The sequence below is a fragment of the Papio anubis genome, chromosome 16 (genome assembly GCF_008728515.1).
Source record: "Papio anubis isolate 15944 chromosome 16, Panubis1.0, whole genome shotgun sequence".
NCBI lineage: Eukaryota > Metazoa > Chordata > Mammalia > Primates > Cercopithecidae > Papio > Papio anubis.
In genome coordinates, this window is record NC_044991.1 from 72162591 (window position 1) to 72185486 (window position 22896).

Here is a 22896-nt window from a genome sequence, read left to right on the forward strand (position 1 = left end):
CCCATCTTCCAGAGAAAATCCACCAACATGACCTCCTACCAAATCGAAATCCACTTCCACTACCTAGTGGAATAAATCCACTAATTTGAGCTAAGCTCGACCCCTGCACTCACTACCTTCCACTGGTTAACTGCATCTACCCTGGCCCTCCCGCAGTCTGTCCTCCACCATGCAGTCCTAAGGCTTCTTTCAAAATGCCTCTCTAATGTCTCATCCTTGCATAAATCCTGCAGTAGCTTCCCACCATTAGAATAAGGACCACTTTACACAACCTAGGAGACCCCGCATGATCTGCTCTCTGCCCTGTCATTCCCACGTGTTTGACCCTCTCTGGGAGTTGGGGTAGAATTCCATCACAACCTATAAGACAGTCACATTGATAGCTGTGTGTCCCTCTCCTAGAAACATTAACCTATGAGAAGCAGAAGTTTTATTCCTCAAAGCCTCTCTGGAAAAGACTGAATGATGTTAACTTTCAAAGATGAGTGATGGGGATGAGGAAGCTTATCACGTTGTGTTCATCAGAAATTTCTGAAGTACAAAACGAGTAGCCTCTTTGGGTTGTGCCAGCCCTACCCTCTGCGTCTTTACTAGCAAATCAAGTTGCTTGCCTTCTAGAGCTCAGGATGATGTAAATCAGTTGTGACTGGATGTCATGAAACCTACCTCACATCAGTCCTGCCTGCTTATGAGACAATAAAGGGGTACAGTGCCCCACTCTGAAACTGTCCCTTGACTATGCCGATGGGGTTTGTCTAACTCTTCTTCAGCCTGGGTGTCTGTGATGGCTCAGACAAGACTCATCAAGAGAGCTCGCTCAGAGGTGGTATGCTTAACACCGAATGCTGCTTAGCACTGTGTGATGGGAGCCAAGGGATGATCAGACCCCTTTGTCTGCTCTGCTTTGTGGAATCCTGAAACTCCACTTCCATAAGGTGAAAACCAGCCCAGGAAAGGGAGGCAGCCCTTGATGCTAGCTAGATCGTAAAGCACTCGCCAGCCTCACCCCATACCATGTTTTGTGAATTTCATCGGCCCTTTCAGGTCCCTGTACTTACTGGCCGTGCTCCCAGTGAGGGCCTTCCACATGCCGTTCTGTCCACGGTGCTTTCCCTCCCCTCTTCACTAGTTAACCTCCCTGTTTGGAACTCAATTCCAGCTTTACTTACTCAGGGACCCCCTTACCTCCAATGCATCGAATTTCCCCTTTTGGGCAGGGAAATCACTTTGACGACTGCTTCACGACACTCAGGCAAGCTGCAATTTTACATGTGTGGTAACTTCTTGGCTTCCCACTGGACTACCAGCCCTCTGAGAGCAGGGGTTGTGTCTGTTCACTGCTGTCTCCCTAGCACTATTCACAGTGCCTGGCCCATGCAGACAGGTCAATAAATTTGTTCAGCAAATGAATGCCCAGTAAGCAATAGCTTTTATTATTACTACAAAGTTCCAGGTGCAAAGCTGAGAAGGCATAAATGAAAGCACAGCAGACACTGATGTAGAACAAAGCCTTTTAATGCAACAGCTTAAACACACAATTCAACAAAATCAGTCAGTTCAAATTAACTTCAACATATTACAAAGAATTATGAAGCCCGGAGAAGGCCACTGTTGGAACAAAAAGCCAAGTGCCTGCCCAGAAAGCAGGACACTGACCAAGGAGGCCTCTCTCCCACTCCCACCTCGAGGAGGAGTGGCCACAACCACTGGGCTCTTTCATCAGCTTAGGTGCCTCTCTGCGGAAGGCAGCAGCACAGAGTCAAGGACAGCTGTCCAAGGGTCAGGGCTCCGCCTTCCCACCAAAGCAGGGCCTGAACAGAAGGCACTGGGGCTCAGACACAGGAGACTGTGCAAGGAAAGGACAGGACAGGGCAGGGACAGCAGCTGTACACCTGGAGAGACTGCAGCCCTGGAGAACCAGCTCAACAGGCTGCTTTGGATCAGGGCCTTAGGTTTATCCCCCTCCTCCCACCCCTGCCCGGGAGCTCAGGTTGTTCAGATGGACTGCAGTGAGGTGGGGTCTGGGGAAGCTACAAGGGCAGCACTCAGTCTGCAGCACACTTGGGCAGGACAAAGCCAAACGCTTTGCTGATGAGGATTTGTTGGTGTGATCAGCTAGCTGGGTTGGGGGAATGGAGACAGGGCTTCAGCTTCACGCTTAGCCCTAGTGGGGACCTTTCTGGCGCAACCACCATGTCTGTGTTTGACTACACTGAGCTTAATTTGAACAAGCAACGGCTCTTACAGGGTGGAAGGCCATCAAGGGGCTGAGGAGGGGGCTTCAGAGCTCACTTGGGGCATGCTGGGTTTCAGGAGCGGGCACAGAGCAAGTGACCCGTGGCTTCTCTGGGTAAGGTCAGGCAGGGGTTCCAGCTGCCCTGTTGGGATTCTAGTGTAGGTTCTGCTTCACTTCCTGCCGCAACTTCTGTGCAGGACCATTCCTAGGCTCAATCTGTAGGAGGTTGCTGATGTCTGCAAAGCTGGATTTATAGTCCTAATAGAAGAAAAGACAGGAATGTGGGGAAGGTTCCCGGACTGGGGTGGGGATAGCTGCTGAGGCAGCAAAGTGTTTGCAAACCCCAGCCCACAGGCCTGCTCTGAGTTATCCTGGGCTCAGGATGAGAAGTTAAAGCTGCAGATATTGCCTCAGCTTGGCTATACCCTATGAACAGTGCCACTGGCATAAATCTCTGTAGCTATGTTGGGACCTTTTAGCCAGGATTTTTTTTTTTTTTTTTTTTTTTTTTACCTTGAGTGCTTTGTGGGCTTGAGCCCGTCTGTAGAATGCCTTCACGTTCTTTCCATCCAGCTTGATGGCTTCTGTGCAGTCCTTCACTGCTTCTGTGTACTGCTTCAGGACCAAATAGCAGAGCGCTCTGAAGGAGAAAGACCATTTTGGAGGTTTCAGTCACTTCTTATGGGCCACCCACATGCCGTGGAGTAGTCTGAGAAGTGATCTGCAATTTGCCGAACACCTACTCTGTGCTGGCTACTTTATGTCTTCTTAAATCCTCACAACAATCCTAGCCTTTTTCACAGATGAAACATGCTGGCTCAGAACGGTAAACGAACTTGGGCCAGGTACTGCCAGTACTGAGGGGCAGACCCAGGATTCAAATAGGCAGGCGGTTTGTTCACGGGACTCCAGAGCTTGATCTCATCTAATTATATCATGCTGTACTGCACTCTCCTATACTGAGCTCTTTCAAGCAAAGAAAAGGTTTCCTGAAACCTTTCCCTTGACAGATTAAAAAATTATCTACTTTAAGGGAAAAAAAAAAAAAAAAAACTACTGAACTCTAATGATATAATGCTGACATGGGGTGAAATGTAAAGACGTTTGCAATTTACTCTGAAGTGCATCAAAGACAATAATATAGACCAACAGATGGCTACACAGTGATTAGCCAATGTAACAATACTAATTGGATAATTTAGATGGTAGGTATATGGGTGTTCAATGTACAAGTCTTTCAACTTTCCTATATTTTGAACATTTTCATAATAAAATGTTGGAAAAAAGTCATGTGCATCCATACAACAATATATTCTGTGCATCTGTGGGTTAAAAAAAAGTGCATGTGTATGTATATCTTCCTCATTCAGATCTAGTCCTTCTCTCCAAACACAGTCACTAAAAACAAACCGTCAGATGTCTGGGCGCTCATTACATAAGTTCATCTGTTCCACCTCACTGTTTTCAGTGGGTGCAGGTATTCACTAAGTTGGATGTAGCATAATTTGTTTTACCAATTTCCTATTGAGAGGTATTTTTCATTGTTTCCAGTTTGTAAATAAATGATGCCATGATGAACATCCTTGTGCAAGGGACTGCTGTATCCAAAGATACATGCATTTTAAAATCTGATTGGCCAGGTGCGGTGGCTCATGCTTATAATCCCAGCACTTTGGGAGGCCAAGGTGGGAAGATCAACTGAGCCCAGGAGTTTGAGACCAGCCTGGGCAACATAGGGAGACCCATCTCTTAAAAAAAAAAGAAAATCTGATTGTTACTGCCAAAATGCTTTCCAAAAAAGCTGAATAGTTATTGACAGAGCCTATTTTCCTACAACTGTACCAACTTTGGGTCTTAAATTTTAATGTATGCCAATATGGAAACAGTATCTCACTGTCTTAGTTGCTTAGTTGTGGGTAAAGCTGAACATCTTTACATAAGGGTTTTTAATCTTATGAAATCAAACTTCTCTAACTTTTCCTTTAACGACTTCTGTAACATTTTTTTCCCTTCACGTAAGAATACCTTCCCCACTGGAAGACAGTTAACCCATATGTTCTTCTATAACTTAATGGTTTCGCTTTTTACATTCCAAACTGTGATCCACTTAGAATTTACTTTAAAATAAGAAGGTAGGATTCATGTTTAACTCTAACCTGGCTAACCCAACACCTCTTATTAAATAATCTCTCTTTGCCCCAGACTTTATCACACACCAGATTCTCTCATGTTGGTGTTCTCACTTTTTTCTAACAAACTTACCATGAATTTAAAGAAGAAAATTCGACTAGTCCTTTGTGATTGCATGGAATTTATAAATTAACAGAGAGAAAAACCTTCTCCTTGTAACAACTTAAAAGACAGGCACAAATTCTTTGGCACTCCTCCCACTGAGAGGCGGAGGGGTATCTGCTCTCTCTCTTTGAATTCAGGCAGGCTCTGTGACTGCTCTCACCAACAGAGCACAGAGGAAGGGACACGATGTGACTTCCAAGGTTAGGTCATAATAGGCCTTGCAGCTTCCACCTTGGTCTCTGGAAACACTCGCTCTTGGAGCCTTGAACTGACAGGGAAGAAGCCACCTACTCTGAGGCCACCACGCTCTCAGGAAGCTCACGCCAGCACACATGAAAAGGCTGCTAAGAAAGTAGAAAGAGGTGCCAGCTTGCTCTAGCAGTTCCATCGCCCAGCCATTTGAGTCAGGCAGCCCGGCTGCCAGACAATCGAGGAAGAAGGCTTTAGAGGATTCCAGCCCCAGCTACCATCTTGCTGACCCTGCATGAAAGACCCCAAATGAGAACTGCCCTTCCCTAATTCCTGACTCATAAATTACAAGCAAAATAAAATGGTTGTTGTAAACCACCAAGTTTTAGAATAGTAGCCCCTGTTTTGAACTTTGAACACACAGGAATTCCTTTTTTTTTTGGAGACAGGGTCTCGCTCTGTCCCCAGGTTGGAGTGCAGTGGCATGATCACAGCTCACTGCAACCTCCACCTCCTGGGTTCAAGCGATTCTCTCACTTCAGCCTCCCGAGTAGCTGGGATTACAGGTACGCACCACCATGCCCTGCTAACTTTTGTATTTTTTGGTAGAGATGGGGTTTCAGCATGTTGGCCAGCCTGGTCTCAAACTCCTGACTTCAAGTGATCTGCCCACCTCGGCCTCCCAAAGTGCTGGGATTACAGGCATGAGCCACCGTGCCCAGCCTGAACATAGAGGAATTCTAAGGAAACTAAAGTTTCCTCCCCACAGGCTTGGCAATTTAAAGAAATAGCCAAGTGTCTGGGAAGTAGAGGAACCACAGTGAAAGCATTATGCACTGTATTGTGACTTCAGAATAGAAAGGTAGTGATTACTAGGGGCATATGAGACTTCTCAAAACTATATTTAAGATGATCAAAATGCGTAACTTCAGGTAATAAAACAAACACCCTTGACTTTTGGTAAATGAACTGACTCTGTATCCAGTCAGAAGGGTTTTAATTACAAAGGGGTTGGGAAATAACACGAGTGAGTGAAAGGGAAATAAGCCTTGGAGTCACAAAGATCTGGCTTAAATCCCAGCCATCAAGTATTAGTTGTTTAACTTTGTGGTCATTAATTCATCTTTCTGAGCCTGATTAGGTAATACAGGACAATGACCTAAGCTGAAGAACTGCTGTGAATACAAATGAGATTCTTATGAGAGCTGTTTCAGGGCTGGCAAGTTGTAGGTGCTATGCACTCAGATGTCACCTGCACAAAGGGAGCCAAAGTAAGCCAAAGCCTAGGCACTGTGTCATTCAGATGGGTGTACATGAGGTGGAGCATTAGACTATGTTCAAGATGTTCCAGGATGTGGTAAAATGTTAGCCACAATGCCTAAAAATTCATTTTGTCATTAGTCCTCTAGATTAAATTATAAATCCAATGCAATCACAACCAAAAGCTGTCCAACAAAACATTTTTTGGAATTTGCCAAATGATCTGAAGGTTTAGCTAGAAGAACAAACATGGGCAAATACTAGGAATGCTCTGATTAAGAAGAATGAAGAAAAGACCAGCCTTATAAGATATTATAAAGCAAAAGTAATTAAAACAGTGTGGCGCAGACACCTGCATGAAGAACGGTATCTAAACAAGACAAAACACAGCTCCAAATGTGGCAATGATCCAGAAAAATGAGTTAATGGAGGTGTCTAGCAGCATAAGGTAAGCAAGAGAGTGAAAGAGAGCCCAGAGATAGAGGAGTTAGAAGATGCCGCACAAATATGAAACAAATAGGCTGCAGGCTTCTTTTTCAAATTAGCCTGGCAGATTGAGGCCCCTCTGGTCCAATCAGCAATAAAACCACAGGTGCAAAATTCCAAAATATAAGCTTTAAAATTACAAGTTATATTTCCAACTCATTGGGCAGCAAAACCTGATCTGAACTCACATGAAGCTACTTCGTTTCTCTATTCCACCCCATGTGAACATGGAATTTCCAAGTTTCACTGGCAGAAATACTTCTGCAAGCTGCCCCAGATGCTGCTGGAGTGTTACATAACTCAGACCATATTACCTCACTGAAGTGGAAAACACTTCTTTTTTTTTTTTTTTGTGACAATCGAGTCTCACTCTGTCACCCAGGCTGGAGTGCAGTGGCGCGATCTTGGCTCACTGTAACCTCTGCCTCCTGGGTTCAAGTGATTCTCCTGCCTCAGCCTCCCGAGTAGCTGGGATCACAGGCATGTGCCACGGTGCCCAGCTGATTTTTTGTATTTTCAGTAGAGATGGCGTTTTGCCGTGTTGGCCAGGCTGGTCTTGAACTCCTGATCTCAAGTGATCCTCCCGCCTCAGCCTCCCAAAGTGTTGGGATTACAGGCATTGAGCCACTGTGGCTGGAAAACACATTTTATCTCAAGAGTTTGGAATAAGGAACAATGTGTCTACATTAGATCCAAGATTTTTGAACTAGAGGGTGATACATGTATACTGATAGGGAAGGATAAACAGATTTATAACATTTTATAATAAATGTTTTATACTAAGCATTTGGTTTTGATATGGGCTCTTGCTGAATGTTTCAAGGTTCTGAGAGTAAAAGTAACAGGAAGATCTTGTTGAAGTCAGATTCCAATTTTGGTGCCAACATTTACTGGCTGGGTGAGTTGAAGGCAAAACCTTTCCTTCTCTGAGCCTCAATTTTCTCAACACTAAAACAGAAAGACCACCTGTAGTACCTCCGAGCATTGTTGCAGAACAGTCCCTCCTACACAGTGAAGGGACCGCGCCCTGGCTCCTAGGCTCTGTCAGTGATCACTGACGGCAGCTCCTGGTGCAGGGCTTTCTACAGGCCTACAAGTCTAACCCTTCAGGCTAGACTGTACCCGTCCTTCTTGCTCTCAGGCCAGGCAATGGTTACCTCACACTTTGGCTTCTGGGTCAGTGCTCTCAGACAGAAATGATGCCAAAATTTCTAACAGGAGGGTCTTGGAGAAGGGTAGGGAGCAGCGTGGTGGAGTGGACAGGCTAAGAGGCTTGTGTTAGGGTTGTGTTGCAGAGCAAGCACACTGCTTTTACTTACATTATATGCTTATGAAAATTCTGGGGACAGGGGCCAACAAAGCCCAGGCTACCATTTGGCATCCCTCAGTTTCTACCCTTTTGAGATAATGAACGCCACTGGTCATGTCTAGCTCACAACAGGGATGCATGTTTTCAGCCATAACATACTTGACTAAATGCTAGGGATGAAGGGCCCACTGAAGTCCAAGAGTAGACTATGAAACAAAACATCCAGTGTCCTGAAATGCCCCAGGCCAGCAGCTATGTAGGAGATACCTGTTGCTGTACGTGGCAGATTCCAGGTTACTACACAAGAGGCTTTCACTGTACTTCTCAATAGCTTTCTTATGGTTTCCCTTCTTTACAAGCTCATTGCCTTCTTCCTTCAGAACTTTGGCTTTCTCCACATCCCCAGCAGAAGGCACTAGATACAAATTCAGAAGAGGGAAAAAACCATGGAGCAGCACCCAACTGAGATCAGTGAGATCTCTTCAGCATCATCCCTTCCAAACTGTTCACAATCCTCTCTCCCAGAGATTTCCTCCACTGTTGTAAATCATCCTTCCTGATTAATGACTTCCCCCAATTAATAGCTTCTGGGCAATTCAACAGTTTTTCATCAAGAAGTTGGGGACTCCTGATATAAATACATTTTTGCATGCACATAAAAATATATAAACGATAAAAAGCAACCCAGGTTCTAGCCTTGTCATTGCCTCTTGGTAGCTGGAAGATCTTGTGTGACCTACAGAACTTTTGGACCTCAATTTCCTCACAAATAAAATGAGGCAATACTAATTACACAGATGGCTATTTTCAGGGTCAAATCTGAGAGTATGTAAGAAAGTACAGAACACACTATATACTTAAAGCAGGACAAGAAGTAAATAAATATTAATACACATCTGGTAAAGAAAGGGTATAGTTTCTGGACTATGGGAAAAAGGGAGAAGAGCTTGCCATTCCTCATCTCTGGTTTGGGCTGAGCCTGTAAGTATCCTCCCTCATCTAACACATGCAGCTCTGCTCCAGCCTTCAAGGAGAGGAAGCAGAGAGAACAAGGTGAAATCCAAGCTGCTCAACTTGGTGTACAGGCCCTTCACTGCTTGGCCCCAATTAATTATTCCAGCCTCGGCTCCATATCATCTGCTTTTTAAATTTTTTAGAACGATGTTTACAAAATATTAAATATTTATGAGCAAGGTAAGATTATAGGTTTACACTGTGAATTCATCACCCAGTTAAAGAAAAGCCACATAACTAGGATCTTTGAAGTCCTGGGGGACCCTCCTCAATTCAATCTACTGCTGGAGGAAACTATTATCCCCAATTCTGTGCTTCTTTCCCACCTTTTAAAACCGTTTAACTGTATACAATAGTACCCACAGAGCAGTTTTGGTTTGCTTTGTTTTCAAACTTCATACAGAAGAATAAGTAAGTCTGTGTATTCTTTTATGACTTGGTTTTTCTTTTTCTCCTTAATGTTATACTCCTGAGATTCATCTGTGTTGATGCACAGACCTGCAGTTCCTTCATTTTCATTGCTGCAATAGCACAGCTAAATTGTCCATTCTCCCATTTATGGAGATCTGGGTTATCTCCAGTTGTTTTTTGCTATCACAGTCTTCTATGAACATTCCTGTGTACATCTCCCTGTGCACACGCACACGGGTTCCTCTCGAAGTAGGGCTTCAGCTTCACTGGCATCCTACAACACACTACTCTGCAGTCATCCTTATTTCCACTGTTCCCCCCATGCACTTTCATTCCCCAACTCTCTCCACTGTCTCTGCCAACGATTCTTCCTCCCTTCCCACCTGATGACCTCCTTCGAGGTCCAGCTCAAGGTTCCACCTCCACTGCCACCCCTTCTGAGTCTTTCCCCGACTCCTTCACACACTTAAGTCAGTTTCTATCCTGAAATCCTCAAACACTAAGACTCTAAAGCACATGTTCCTCTTCCTTGTGTTTTAAGACACTGTTGACATGTCTCAGTCCCTCATTTGACAGAGAGGTCCCTGAGGGTCAAGACTACATGTCCTCTCTGTGTCACACTGCTTAGCATACACGTGGCTGGGAACACATGGCTCAGTGACCCTGAAAGAATGAAATCAATGGCAGGTGCACTGATGCCATCAGGTTCATTAGCACCCCACATTTTCATCCTAGAGAAGAGTGGGGAACACTTACCAGGCTCCCACAAACCAGACTGAATGCGACCCATGACCAGACAGGGGTTCTCCTGTAGAAGGTGAGTAACTCTTGTCCTCCCCTAACACCTAAAGGTCACTTACACATGGCAGGGCTCCATCTCTGATCCCTTCTGCACCTCTAGCCTGAATCTCTAGCTTGCTGGGCTGGGACCATTCCCCTGGAACATTAAAAGAGCTTCCTAGTGCCTGACAAATGGCCTCTTCCTTTCACACAGTTGAGGTGAGGAGTCTCCTGTTTTTGGCTGCCCAGCCTGGATCTTTCTCTTCTTCATGCTCCTCCAGGGATTCACACAGTGTACATGCTCTTGGGAAGCGTCACTCTCTAGCTCTGGAGGTGGGGCAGGTGCCTCAGGGGTGACCTACTCACAAATTCTCATCCTCTGGTTATGGTGTGTACTTCAGGGAATGGCCTATAACCATGAAGACCAGAATAGATTGAGAAATCGATTGAGAAAATATGTGAGCTAGAGTTTTTGGGGGAAAAAAAATCCTGTCTTTTCCTAGTGAGCTAACAGAGGAAGACTTCCTTTCTCTGGGTCATGAGGCATGGGGTATGGATGTGAGGAAGGGAATTGCTATAGCTATTTTGCTACTAGGAGGGCAGCTTGCCAAAGACAAAGCTGACACACAACAGAAAAGAAAGATAAGTACAGAAAAATGGAGTTAGTCTGTTAATACAGTAAGCTGCTGGAGTAAACCTTGCCTGAATTCTCTCTGGATTTTTCAGTTTTATGAGTCAATAAATTCCCTATACTATTTTTACCATGTTGAGCTTTCTGTTTTTGCAACCAAAAACATCCTAAGTACTACATCCCAAGTACTACCAGAGGAAAGAGAAGGGAACTCACACTGCATGCCTATGTGCCAGGCTGGGAGTTTTATGTGTCTTATGTCATTCAGTCCTCATGGTTGTGAGAAAGACTTTATCATCCTCCTCACTATACAGCTGAGAAAACAATCTCTAAGAGATGAAGACTTCTATTTTGTTTTATACTTTGTTCCTAAGATTATTTTTATAACTCAGCTAAACAATGCCAGTTTTTGCAGGACTAATCTAGAGAAAACGGATAGCAGGAGATTCTAAGACTCTGGGCAGGGTGTCACAGCTCACCTCTGTTCTTTGTAGCTGTGGTTGCTCTGGATTTGCTTTTAGCCATCTCTCTGTGGTTCTCTGAAGGCAAAGAATTCCACCTCTTCTGAGCTGAAACAGGCACCAAGGGGATAGAGGGCAGCTTCAGGCGCCATTCAGGCCCAAGCGAGTCCATGAGAGCTCTGGTCATTCTGGAAAGGAAGGCAGGATTGCAGGGAGGTTTCCAGCTGGGTCAAGAAGATATTTCTCCTTTCACACACCCATGGGAGGTAAGCCTTTTCAGAAGAGCCAGAGCTGCCACCCTCCCCCTTGTCAGAACCATCTCTTTAGCTCCTCCAACATGCTGCAATACAGGAACAGAAGTCTGCCACCCATAAACGCCATCTCAGATCAGTCACCATGACACTTCTTGAGCTTGATCAAACTATGTTACCTTTAAAGTGTGGATCTGTTGCTTGTTAAGGATACTTAAACCGTGATCCAAAAAGACTATAATTTCTCCAAGAAAGAATCGTACGTTTTGTTTCATATTTTATCAATGAATCGAGTGCACAACCATGCAAGCACCTGACATTTGTTTAATGCTCAGGCTTTTTAAAAAATGCAAAGCTTACGTCATTCTCAAATCTTACAACTCCTCAGGGGTTCCCAATTCCCTAGGCTAATGTGGCCTGTGAGATCTGGTCCCCACCCTTTCCTGTCCCCCTTCACTGTGAGCCACATTCCCTTCTGATCCTTCCGTTCACGACTTTGCACATGCTTTTTCCTCTACCCAGAACAATCATTTCCATTTTGGAAAAAGATTGCCACCTTCCAGGCCTGGCTAACTCCAACTTATTCTTTAGATTTCAGCTTAAAATGCCACCCAGGGCCCAAGTTCATTCTGTCAACTGATCTCCAGCACCTGGTATATCACCTGGCAACCACCAGGGCCCAATCGGTTATGTGTTGAATGAATGAATAAAGCTAACTGTATACTTTTTCTGCTCCTACAACCATGTTTCCTATATTATAAGAATAAAAACCACAGACTGATATCACCACAAATTCCAAGATCTCTCGGGCTAGGCTGTTTTCCTGGCAGCCAAGCAAGCTATTTCAAACCTCTACTCTCCTCAAACCTGTTTCCTGGCCCTTCCCCTTTTCTAGAGCAAACTTCCTCATACCCCAAATACAAACCTACCTGCCTGGGTGCCCAATCTTTCCTATTTCTCTCCTGTCACAATAGAAGAGACAATGGGACTAATCCTCCCACCTAGGCTCTGGATCCCATCTCCAGATACATATAATTATATATACATATATATATGATTATATATAAAAGTTATATATAAAATTATATATATATATAATTTTACATTCATTCTTCTGATCTTACCTCTTTCAGGGACCACACCCAGGCAGCACTTCCCTCTCCCACATCTTCATCCCTCCTACTAACTCCAACCATCAGCATTTAAGACCCTTTAACTTTTTCCTCACCTACTAAAACCATACTGGACACCCCTTGCCATCACAGCTACACTCCCCAGCCTCCCTTCAAGCCTGACTTTCTGAAAGCATTGCCCTCTGGCTCCCGATCCCACTGACTAGCTTCCATCAGAGCCACCGGTGACTTCATTGCTAAACCTTTAATGTAAGCTCCTCGGAACACCTGACACTAATGATGTCTCCATCCTTCTTGTAGTACGCCTTCCCTTGGGACATAATTGCCCTGTTTCCTTCCACCTCTCCAGCTGCTGTTCCTCTGTAAGTCCCTCAAATGCTGGAGTTTCTCAAAGCTCCATCCTCTTCCCACTTGCTGTGATGTTCTTTTTCTCTCTCACAGCCCTAATCCACCTCTATGCTGATGATCCTCAAATCCATATGTCTGACCTGTATTTTCTTCCTTTGCTCCATGTGAATACCCAACCGTTTTAATTACATCTCTAGTCTCATGTCCCACAGTCACCTCCGACTGAATGTCAACAATCTGAGTGCCTTCTTCTATTCCTCCCTTCTTGCTACCCTGCAACCACTAAAGCTTGTTGATATATTTCCTACACGTCCCCTGACTGGTCCCATTGTTTTCTCTCCACCCTCTCCCTGGATTGCTGCATGGCTCCCTTCCATCCTGTTGCCCTTCATATCATCCCTCAACATGGCAGCAAAGAGTTTTTCTCTAAAATACAACTCTGCTCATGTTGCTCCACTGCTACAGACCTTTTCATAAAGCCTCACTTGCTCAGGATTAAGTCCAAGCCCCTGAACACTGGGTCTTGTGTGACTTGGCCTCATCAACCTGTCCCAAGCTGAGCTGCTACCTGTAGCACCATGTGAAACTGACTTCTTACAGTTCCTGTGATCTGTCACGCTTGCTTACCCTTGCACATGCTGCTCTGTCTTCTGGCTAGCCCCCTACCCCGTATCTCTCAATCTTAGCTCATCTCCTCTAAAAAGCTCTCTCTGGCCTCCCCTTCTGCCTCTCAGCTAGCTAGGTGGCTCCTTTCTGGCCTCAGAGCCCCCTGTCCTGCCTCCTACCATGGCGCTTATCATGTTGTACTGTGCTTGCCTATTACTGACTGCTGTCCTCCTTGAGACCAGGACCTCTATGAGGGTAGGAAGAGGTATGTCTCAGTCATCAGCCCCGGTCCTAGAGCAAAGTCTGTCACGTAATTGGTAGATTTTGTGGAATCAGATAAATTAAAAAGGAGGCAAAGAGAAAACAAAGAATGCTGGTAGACAAGTCAAGCCCAGCAATAAAGCACTAAATACATACCATGAAGTCCTGTTAAGGGTTTGCTATTTGTATAGCGTTTGGTTTTCTAGCTGCACACGCAGAGGGGAAACATGATCAGTTATACAAATGGCAATATCCATGAGATAAAAGCCAATTACTGCTCAGAGACCAGAAAGGAATTGCATCTGGGGAACCTCTTGGAGGGGTCACAGTGCAACATACTGAACCATGTCCACAAACCATATCCTTTTAGACTTGTCATAGCTGCTTGGGCTTGTGTCTTATTCTTCCAGTTAGAGTTAGCGCTTTAAAGATAAGTGAGGTCTGTATCTCTTTCTCATTTTGGTATCCCCCACTGAACCTGGCACAATACCTTAAACAGTGCACAATAAATATTACTGTGTACACAGATACTGCGAGGCACATGTAGGCAAAAATCAATCAATCAATCTCAGTAATTTGGACTCCCTGAAAACCTGCTAAATACAAAAGCGGATTTTCCTTTCACACCTTCCCTTACGTGCCCATTGGGAGTTTTCTAAGTGTAGCCAAAGGGATCCCCTCAGAAGACAGACAAGGCAATGGCCCGCAGCCAATCAAGGACAGGGAGTTGCTGTGGAGACTACTTGCTGTGAATGGAGCTCACCTGTTGATGCCTTCTAGGGCTGACGTCACACTATTATCAATCTGCAGCACAGTCTTATAGTCAACATAGGCCATAGGGTACTTCTCCAGAGCCTCATAAGCAGATGCTCGCCGCAGCAGGGGCTTAATGCTGAAGGGAACCAATGCCAGTGCTCTAGAATAGGAGGCAAACATGTCAACTGGCTGGCTGCTGAGCCACCAGGGTTTCCCTACAGTTTCTTCCAGGCAGGGTTATCTGGAGCACTCAGCGTACAGGAAGTAATTTCTGGCTGAGAGACACAGCTAAAAATGCCAAACCTCAGAACAGGGATTTTTCAGCTTAGCCTGAAGTGAGGAGGGGAAAGAGGGCAGAGAAACATGAATTTTGTTAAATGTGTGTGCACGTGCATCAATTTTCATAGTTTCAATTGCCCCAAAATCAAGAACAAACGCCTCATGGCTTTCACGCTACTCTGTGTTTTTACAGTTGTGGTCTAGTGGAATAATAAACAAGCTTTGGAGTCAGATGGGGTGGTGTCTGAATTCCACCTCTGCCGCTAACTATGTGACCCAGATAAATCACTTTACTGCCCCAACCCTCAGCAACTAAGTTCTGGCCTGGGACACATGGTAAACGTACCCCACAGGTTGGTCGTGAACATTCAAAGAGAAAAATCTAGCACAGGGCCTGGTACAAATTAATTTAATACAGGCTCCGTGCGTATGCTCACACCCCTCCTGCTCTCCTGGCTATCACCAGGGCATGAATCTAAAGCCATGTCACAGGACAACAGATCTGAGAACACATTTCAGGTAAATGTGCACGAGTTTAATGATGATAAAAGAATATTAGACTGGCTTGAAGAAAAAGAGGTATGAAACATTGTTCAGTGTCCTCTAAAACTGGTCATTCATGAATACCATTTTTTTCCTTTCTCTTTGCTTCTTCTGAGACGTCTATTAACCTCTATTCCTCCTTCTTTCCTTTGCTCCCTTCCCCTCACATACTCCCATCCCTGAAAAACACCTGGGCAAGCCAGTTACTGGTCTGCAACTCCACCTCATCCCCAGGTTTCAAATCTCACAAAGACTTTAAGGCCTACTTCTAACTTCCCATCCCACTCCTGTTTCGGCAGTGGAGCCAAGACTCCAAAGACGCAAGTCAGGGGCCATAAGGACCAAGTAGAGATTCCCATTCTCAGTAACCTGGTGAAACTCAGTGACACTTTCTTAATATCTGTCCCAGATGTAATTGATGGGATCCTTCTAAAGAAGAAACAAGCCAGATTAACCCAGCCTCCTCTTCTGAGACGCTCAGACATCCCAAAGTTACCCTCAGCCACTTACGAAGTGCAATCTTTGATGCAGTCTCTGCAGTTTCCATCCTTCAAGTGACACGCTGCTCGGTTGGAGAAGAGAACACTTTCTTCTTCTGGGTCTGAAGAACCTGCCCAGGTAGAGTGGGAAGATGATCAGTCTGGGAAATGGGTGCCTCAGGGCACTAGGATACATTTCATACTCAGAGCTCTTTGGGCTTTGTGTTAAGGCAGTAGAGATAACTATAACCTGATCAGGCTTGTTGGTCTGCTGGGCTGGCGTGTTTGTCATTCTTATGTGACAGCAAGGACACTGAGCTTTCTGCCATTCAAAGGGAACCAAGTATCTCCTCATTCACTCATTCCAGCACTGAACTTGATAACACACAAAAGATATACATGAAATACTAGCTTCTGCCTCAAAGAAATCCATGCTGTAACTACTTGGGTTTGGGTGGGTAAGTGGATGGTTGGGTGTGTATTTTATTATAAAAAGCATTTAAATCCAAGAAAGAAAGGAAAGAAAGAGAGAAAGAGGGAAGGAGAGGAAGGAAAGGATGGAGAGGAAGGGGAGGAAGGAAATAAAGAAAGAGAACAAGATGATAAACGCTATGATAAACGAATTGACCAAAAGTTGTAGGGACACGAAAGACCCATGAAAGACATGAGACTAGTTTTACCTCGTCAAGCCAGAGAGGACTTTGTCAGGGAAATGATAATTGAGCTGGGTGTGATGGGAGTACCAGAACTTTTATCAGGAAAAAGCCTTAAGCTACCCCATGGGGAGAATTATTAGACATTTTCCTAAAGGCAGTCCTTACCCTCAGGAATCGCAGAGGCTCAAGTCCTTCACTGTGGCCACAATGATCTTTATTTATTTTTGAGACAGTCCCACTCTGTTACCCAGGCCGGAGTGCACTGGAGTGATCTCCGCTCACTGCAACTCCGCCTCCTGGGTTCAAGCGATTCTCCTGCCTCAGCCTCCTGAGTAGCTGGAGTTACAGGCGCCCACCACCACGCCTGGTAGAGACAGGGTTTCACCATGTTGGCCAAGCTGGTCTTGAACTCCTGACCTCAGCAATCCATCCGCCTCGGCCTCCCGAAGTACTGGGATTACAGGCATGAGCCACCGTGCCCAACCAATAATGGTTTTTATTTTTAAAGATAATTTTCAACCACCTCAGACTCACTAGTGTGGGCCATAATTTTAAAAAGAATTGAAAACAGGGTCTCTTTTTGAAAATTTTGAAACATACAGAAAACCATTACCTCAGAATCCACCACTAGATTTAGCACATGTTATATTAGTTCCCAACTTAATTTTTAGAGACAGCGTCTCACTCTGTTGCCCAGGCTGGAGTGTAGTGGCGCGATCAGAGCTTACTGCAGCCTCGAACTCTTGGGCTCAAGCAATCTTCCCAGCTCAGCCTCGCAAACAGACAGGACTACAGGTGTGTACCACCATGCCCAGTTAATTTTTAAATTTTTTGTAGAGACAGAGTTCCACTGTGTTGTTGCCCAGGTTGGTCTTGAATGCCCAGCCTCAAGAAATCCTCCTACTCTGGCCTCCCAAAGTGTTGGGATTATAGGCATGAGCCATGGCACCCAGCCCTTAAAATTTTTTTTTATAAAACTCCGGCCATCCCCATCCTTATCCCTGTGCTCCCTCCCCAGACTGCCAGAGGCCAGAACAATCCTGAAGTTGGTATGTAACATTTTCAAGCATGTTCGTCTACATTTATATGTGTGTGTGTGTGTTAACAGGTAAGATACCATTTTATGTCTATTAAAGCATTTCCTAAGCGGTATCATACTGCCTATCCTTCTGCAACTTGCTTATTTCACTAAGTATCCTGTTCCCATGTTGATATTTGATATCTTTCATTCAATACCAACAATAACAAGTGTTTTCCCCTCTTGTTTTGCCAGGCCCAGAGGTGGAAAGTACAAAGAATAGTAAAATACATCCTTGTCCTTAAGGAGCTAAGTATAAGTACCCAAAACCTGTAATCCATCTTGAGTCACCAGAGTACGGTTGCTCAGAAACAGCAGTGGTGCGGCGGAAAGGGCATCAACCCTGCCATCCTGACAGTCACTCAATCGCTCTGATCACGGGTGCCCACCTACCACATGAGGACATCACTTCACAGACTCGCTGGAAGGGTTCATTGTGTCAGCCTGTTCCCTGAGCTCTCTTCATGATCAAGAAGGCTGATCAGAGAAATCAAGAGACTTGCCCAAAATTACCTAGAAAATCCGTAGCGGCAGCAGCAGAACCAAACTCTGGTCCTTGCTAAATCTAGATGCCAGGCTAGTTTTCCTGTGGACCCAGAATTAACTCATACAAACGTACAAACTTTCCCAGACCAGCTGTGGTGAGATGAATGAAAATGACAGCAACATCAGTACCTCAGCTTCCTCAGCAACTTCATCAAGCAAGGCTGACATGAGGAAGTGGGCCTAAAGGAGAGTTTTCTAGAAAAAAGAAGAGGGCAAAGGAGTGACTTGAAACTGCAAAAAGTGCAGACCAAAAAAAAAGAATGAAATCTGGAGAGGATGTGAGGAGAAGTCTAGCAAAATGATTAAAAATTTGGACTTAGCATCAAAATCAAACATCCATATTCAAATCATGGCTCTTCCATGTCTTCACTGTCAAAGGGAGCCAATTTAACTCGTGGACTCCTCCTTTCTAAGCGTCTTATCCACAGGGCCATAAAAAAGATCTAAGTAGATCATGTCTAAAATGTCCAGCACATGGTAAAGCAGTCAACAGATGCTAACAAAAGGAAAAAAAAGGAAGGCGGCAAAGGGAAATAGGTACTGAACGGTGACACACAGAAACCAGGATCCAAGGCTCCTTTCAAAAGTCAAGGCTTTAACCAATGAGGGTTTCTGATGAACTCACTCTGCAGAAGGGGCTTTGGGCAAAGGCCTGCGGTATGCTGACGAAAGCTGGACGCTGGGAGAACTGGTAAGAACATGCTATTCTTCTGATTCCAACTCCCCAGTAGCTTCCCATCCAGTAGCTTCCATGCCAAGCTTCCAGTTTGGCATGAAATCCAAATTTCTTAGCAGGGTTTAAAACCCCTCCACAATAAATAAGGGTCTGCCTTCCTAACTGACCTCATGTCCTCCTATTCCCTGCCCTGGCTCACTATGCTTTGACCCCTGAAACACACCATGTTTATATCGTCTGGGGGGCCTTTCTCATTGCAGTTCCCTTCAGGACCGAAAGCCTTGTGCGCTTGGCTTCCCATCATTTAGACATCACCTTAAATATCACTTCTTCAGAGATGCTGCCGTTGATCTCCCACTCCAGTCAACTCTATCACATCACCCTATCTGTCTTCTTCCTAACCCTGATTATCCCACAGGTCTGGTTTACTTACTGACTCGCTTAAGACTCACGGCCTCCCCACCGCCCCCACAAGAATGCGCTGTCCTTGAGAGAAGGGACTTCTTGTGTCTTGTTGCACAGGAGGTATATAACAGCTACTCAACAAATACTAACTGAAAAATGAATCGCTGCGGGGGAGGAGGGTTTAGCTCTATCCTTAGGGCTCAGAACGAGGCCTAAATAACTTAGGGAGGGGCCAACAGGGCAGTTAACAAGCAGGTGGAAAGAAAGGGCCGAGGAAGTTTCTGGTAGGATGCCGGAGTCGGAAGGGGCTGGAAGGGTGGGGGGCCGCGCAGGACCGCTGGCCGCGGGCAGCGCGAGGCCCGGGCGGGGGTTGCGGGGGTTGGAGAAGCAGGCCCGGGGGTGAGAAGGGGGCCGGGGTCGTACCTTGCGCCTGCAGCACCCGCAGCGCGCGGCCGTAGAGCGCGGAGGCCTCGGCGTACTGGCCGTTGCGGAAACTCTCATTGCCAGCGGCGCGGAGCTTCTCCACAGAGTCTGGGAATTTGGGGGCCATCCCGGCGCCAGGCCAGCGAGTTGGGGGCGCCTTCCGTCCGTCCTCGTGTGCTGCGGGACAGCGTCCGCAGGGAAGCGCCGGCGGCGAATATCTCCGCCCCACAGCGAACCCAGCGGCGAGGGGGCGGGCCGGAGGCGGGGCCTGTGAGACCTGGAGGCCCGGCGCACCCCGCCCTCTGCGCGTGCTCGGTTTGGAATTTAGACGACTCTTGCACGCCGGGCGGCTGCATGCTCTGGGCTCCCTGCGTTGCTAGAATGCTGTGAATGACGCAGGGAGGGAGGCCGGCCCCGCTATCAGGGAGATTATGTCCTAGTGGGGTCCCCACAGGCAATTAACTGATAAGCAAACGAAGACTCTAATTTCATGTGATTAGTGTTGTAAGGAAAACAAAACAGGATAATGCAATGGAAAGTGACCACGTGTGGGCTATTTTAAATAAGGGGATGAGGGAAGGCCTTTCTCATGGGGTAATAATTGAGCTGAGACCAGACAAGATTTAGGGAATGCTGTTCCAGCCAGAGGGATGGTAAGTGCAAAGGTTCCAAGGCTAGAAAGTACCTGGCACCTAGTGCTCTATAGATATTTATTTAATAAATGAATGCACAGGTGGATTGATGGGGTCAAAGTCAACATATAGCGATGAATCTCTAAAGTTTAAATATTTTATTTGGGAATCAAGAATTGCAATTCAGGGCTTACACACAGACCGGGTTGTCTTTGGTACGTCAGAAGAACAAAGAGGTTTGGAGATTTTATAAAACAGAAATGTTACATATTGCTCTTCAAGGAAGTTTACTGGCACTAGTAAAGTGGGGGCTTATCAGCTTCTTGGGGGCTGGCAAGCTTTGATTGGTAAGTGATAGCAGTGGATAAAACTCAGAATTGTAGCAGGCTGTTTCAGTAGCTATTAGGTAAAACTGGTTTTAGGTTACAGCAGGCAGTTTTAGCAGCCAGGCTTGCAAAAAATTACTTTTTTGGAGCAATGTTATATGCCCTGAGTATTTGTTCCCCTGGCTTTTCAATTCTGTCTTAGTTGGATATGACAAGAATGACCCAATTCGTATGATCAACTTTCAGAGTGGATGAAGATCTTTCACGGTCGGTGATTTCTATTTATCTCCAGCCTCATCTGAGGTCTCCATGTCCCACACATTGCTATCTACACACACTAAGTTCTTGCTTCCTAGCCTTTGCTTGTTATCTCCTTCTCCTGGATTTTTTTTTTCTAAATACTTTTTCTCCTGCCTAATCCTGAATTAACTTATAACATTCCATTCAAACATCATCTTGTCTGAAAGCCTTTCCTGATTCCAGCCTCCTCCCCACCCCTACTGTGCTCCCTTTGCTCCCTGTTGGTCTCTAGCTTTATTCCTAACTTTGCATTTGTCACCCTTCGATTGCCAGTTTGTAGTTTTCCTTAAACACTGTGAGGTCTTTAATGGTAGGAATTGGGTCTGCTTTATCTTTGTTTATCCAAGACCCTGATAGGGTCTGGCATTCAATAAAAGTCACTGATAAAGATCCAGTCTCTACCTTCAGGAATTCAGTTATAATGATCTGCATACACTTAACTCCATCAGACTATAAGCTTTCTGAGGGCTGGGTGGATGGTCCATCTGAAATGCTTCCCCTTGCCCCCTGCCCCCACCAAGGATGAATGCTGACTGTGGTGGGAAAACCAGATGAGGCCCATGCTGCTGGCTGGCTACTCAATGACTTCCATCTTTGCTTCCAGGAGTCTGAATTTTGCCTGAGACTCTCCCAGGCTGGGGAAGTGAATCGGGATTGCTCTAAGCCAATCAGAAAAATGTCATTTTCTCTTGCCAGTGATTCATCAAGGGATGCACATGTGACGCTGATCTGGGCAATGAGATAAAAGGGAGTCTAAGGCCGGGCGCGGTGGCTCACATCTGTAGTCCCAGCACTTTGGGAGGCCGAGGCGGGTGGATCATGAGGTCAGGAGATAGAGACCATCCTGGCTAACACAGTGAAACCCTGTCTCTACTAAAAATAGAAAAAATTAGCTGGGCATGGTGGCACGCACCTGTAGTCGCAGCTACTCAGGAGGCTTAGGCAGTAGAATGGCTTGAATCCGGGAGGCAGAGGTTGCAGTGAGCACCACTGCACTCCAGCCTGGGCGACAGAGCAACACTCTGTCTCAAAAAAAAAAAAAAAAAAAAAAGAGTCTGTTGGGTGTTTATTGGAAAGCTTTCCCTCCCTATAAGAGAGAGGTACTGGGTCAAGTAGCTGTTCTTGCTGTCTTTTGGCTTTGGTAGTGCTGGGTTAAGGATATGATATGTGGAGGTATGGCAGCTATTTTGCAACTATGAGGCAATAAACACAAGTATGAAAAAGCCAACATGCTGAGTAGGATGGGAGGGGAAAAATGAAATAGATGTTGCTGAGTCACTGAATCAACTGCTGACTTATTGACTTATTAATAAACAATAAAGGCAAGGTGTGGTGGCTCACACCTGTAATCCCAGCTCTTTGGGAGGCCGAGGCAGGTGCATCACTTGAAGTCAGGAGTTTGAGACCAGCCTGACCAACATGGTGAAACTTTGTCTCTACTAAAAATACAAACATTAGCTGGGCATGGTGGCACACACCTGTAATCCCAGCTACTCAGGAGGCTGAGGCAGGAGAATTGCTTGAATCTAGGAGGTGAAGTTGCAGTGAGCCCAGATCATGCTGCTGCACTCCATCCTGGGCAACATGGCAAGACTCTGTCCCAAAACAAACAGTAAATGCCATGGTGCTTTAAGCCAACATTTAGATGTTTTAACTTGCTTGCAGCTGAATATTTCCTGAGTGGTTTATCGGATAAGTGTAGCTGTGGCAAATTTTATTTTCCAAAAATGGCTCCAATAATATTTCTGGTTCCCCAAGCTCTTCCAGACCCTTGCCACTGCCCTATGAGGAGATGGAGTCTACGTCTCTTCTCCTTGAAACTGGGTGGACCTTTGTGGCTCCCCTCCACTGTGGTAATGACATTAAGTATCTTCCACTAAAAGGCACTACAGCATCCACTTGGCTCTCCCTCGGGAACATGCTTTAGAACTCAGGCTTTATTTTGTGAGGAAGTTCAAGAAAAGTGGAGATGCCCCCAGCCTTCAGACCCAAGTGAGCTTCCAGTCAACAGCTAGCACCAACCTGTCAGCTGTGTGAGATGCCTTTTGGACATGGCTGATCCTGATTGACACCATAAGCAGAGATGAGCCTTCCTGCTGAGCCATGCTCAAATTGTAGATTTCTGA

The 22896-nt window shown here is 45.6% G+C and overlaps 3 protein-coding genes across 4 annotated transcripts in view; 2 read left to right on the plus strand and 1 right to left on the minus strand.

Annotated features, from left to right (window-relative positions):
* PABPC1L (poly(A) binding protein cytoplasmic 1 like) overlaps nucleotides 1-18269 on the plus strand; it is a 50598-nt gene extending 32329 nt beyond the window's left edge. The window contains exons 14-15 of the transcript XR_004179087.1: nucleotides 15659-15867; nucleotides 17658-18269. The gene's annotated coding sequence lies outside the window, so the exon portion shown is untranslated. The remainder of the gene's footprint in view (nucleotides 1-15658; nucleotides 15868-17657) is intronic.
* On the minus strand, nucleotides 1495-22838 carry TOMM34 (translocase of outer mitochondrial membrane 34). 2 transcript variants are annotated; one of them, XM_003904696.4, is made up of 7 exons: nucleotides 19513-19832; nucleotides 15760-15859; nucleotides 14435-14587; nucleotides 11091-11260; nucleotides 8043-8190; nucleotides 2750-2876; nucleotides 1495-2494 (listed from the first exon to the last, which is right to left on the minus strand). In XM_003904696.4, the coding sequence occupies exons 1-7, from the start codon at nucleotides 19637-19639 to the stop codon at nucleotides 2390-2392; spliced, it is 930 nt and encodes a 309-aa protein (XP_003904745.2). In that variant the 5' UTR covers nucleotides 19640-19832; the 3' UTR covers nucleotides 1495-2389. The 2 variants fall into 2 exon arrangements, with proteins under 2 accessions (XP_003904745.2, XP_017800269.2); XM_017944780.3 differs by lacking the exon at nucleotides 19513-19832 and adding an exon at nucleotides 22793-22838 and having other exon boundaries at nucleotides 1498-2494.
* STK4 (serine/threonine kinase 4) overlaps nucleotides 18591-22896 on the plus strand; it is a 116003-nt gene continuing 111697 nt past the window's right edge. Inside the window, exon 1 of the mRNA XM_021944104.2 lies at nucleotides 18591-18699. Within this exon, the coding sequence (XP_021799796.2) occupies nucleotides 18611-18699 (89 nt within the window). The 5' untranslated portion in view covers nucleotides 18591-18610. The remainder of the gene's footprint in view (nucleotides 18700-22896) is intronic.

What these genes read in the sequence shown, in the direction of transcription:
- TOMM34 (XM_003904696.4), bottom strand. Translation starts at nt 19,639, where the DNA reads ATGGCCCCCAAATTCCCAGACTCTGTGGAGAAGCTCCGCGCCGCTGGC. An exon ending in CACAGCTACAAAGAACAGAG is followed by an intron (nt 8,191 to 11,090) that starts GTGAGCTGTGAC and finishes ATTTGTATCTAG; the next exon opens with TGCCTTCTGCTGGGGATGTG. An exon ending in TCTGCCACGTACAGCAACAG is followed by an intron (nt 2,877 to 8,042) that starts GTATCTCCTACA and finishes TTTCTCCTTCAG; the next exon opens with AGCGCTCTGCTATTTGGTCC.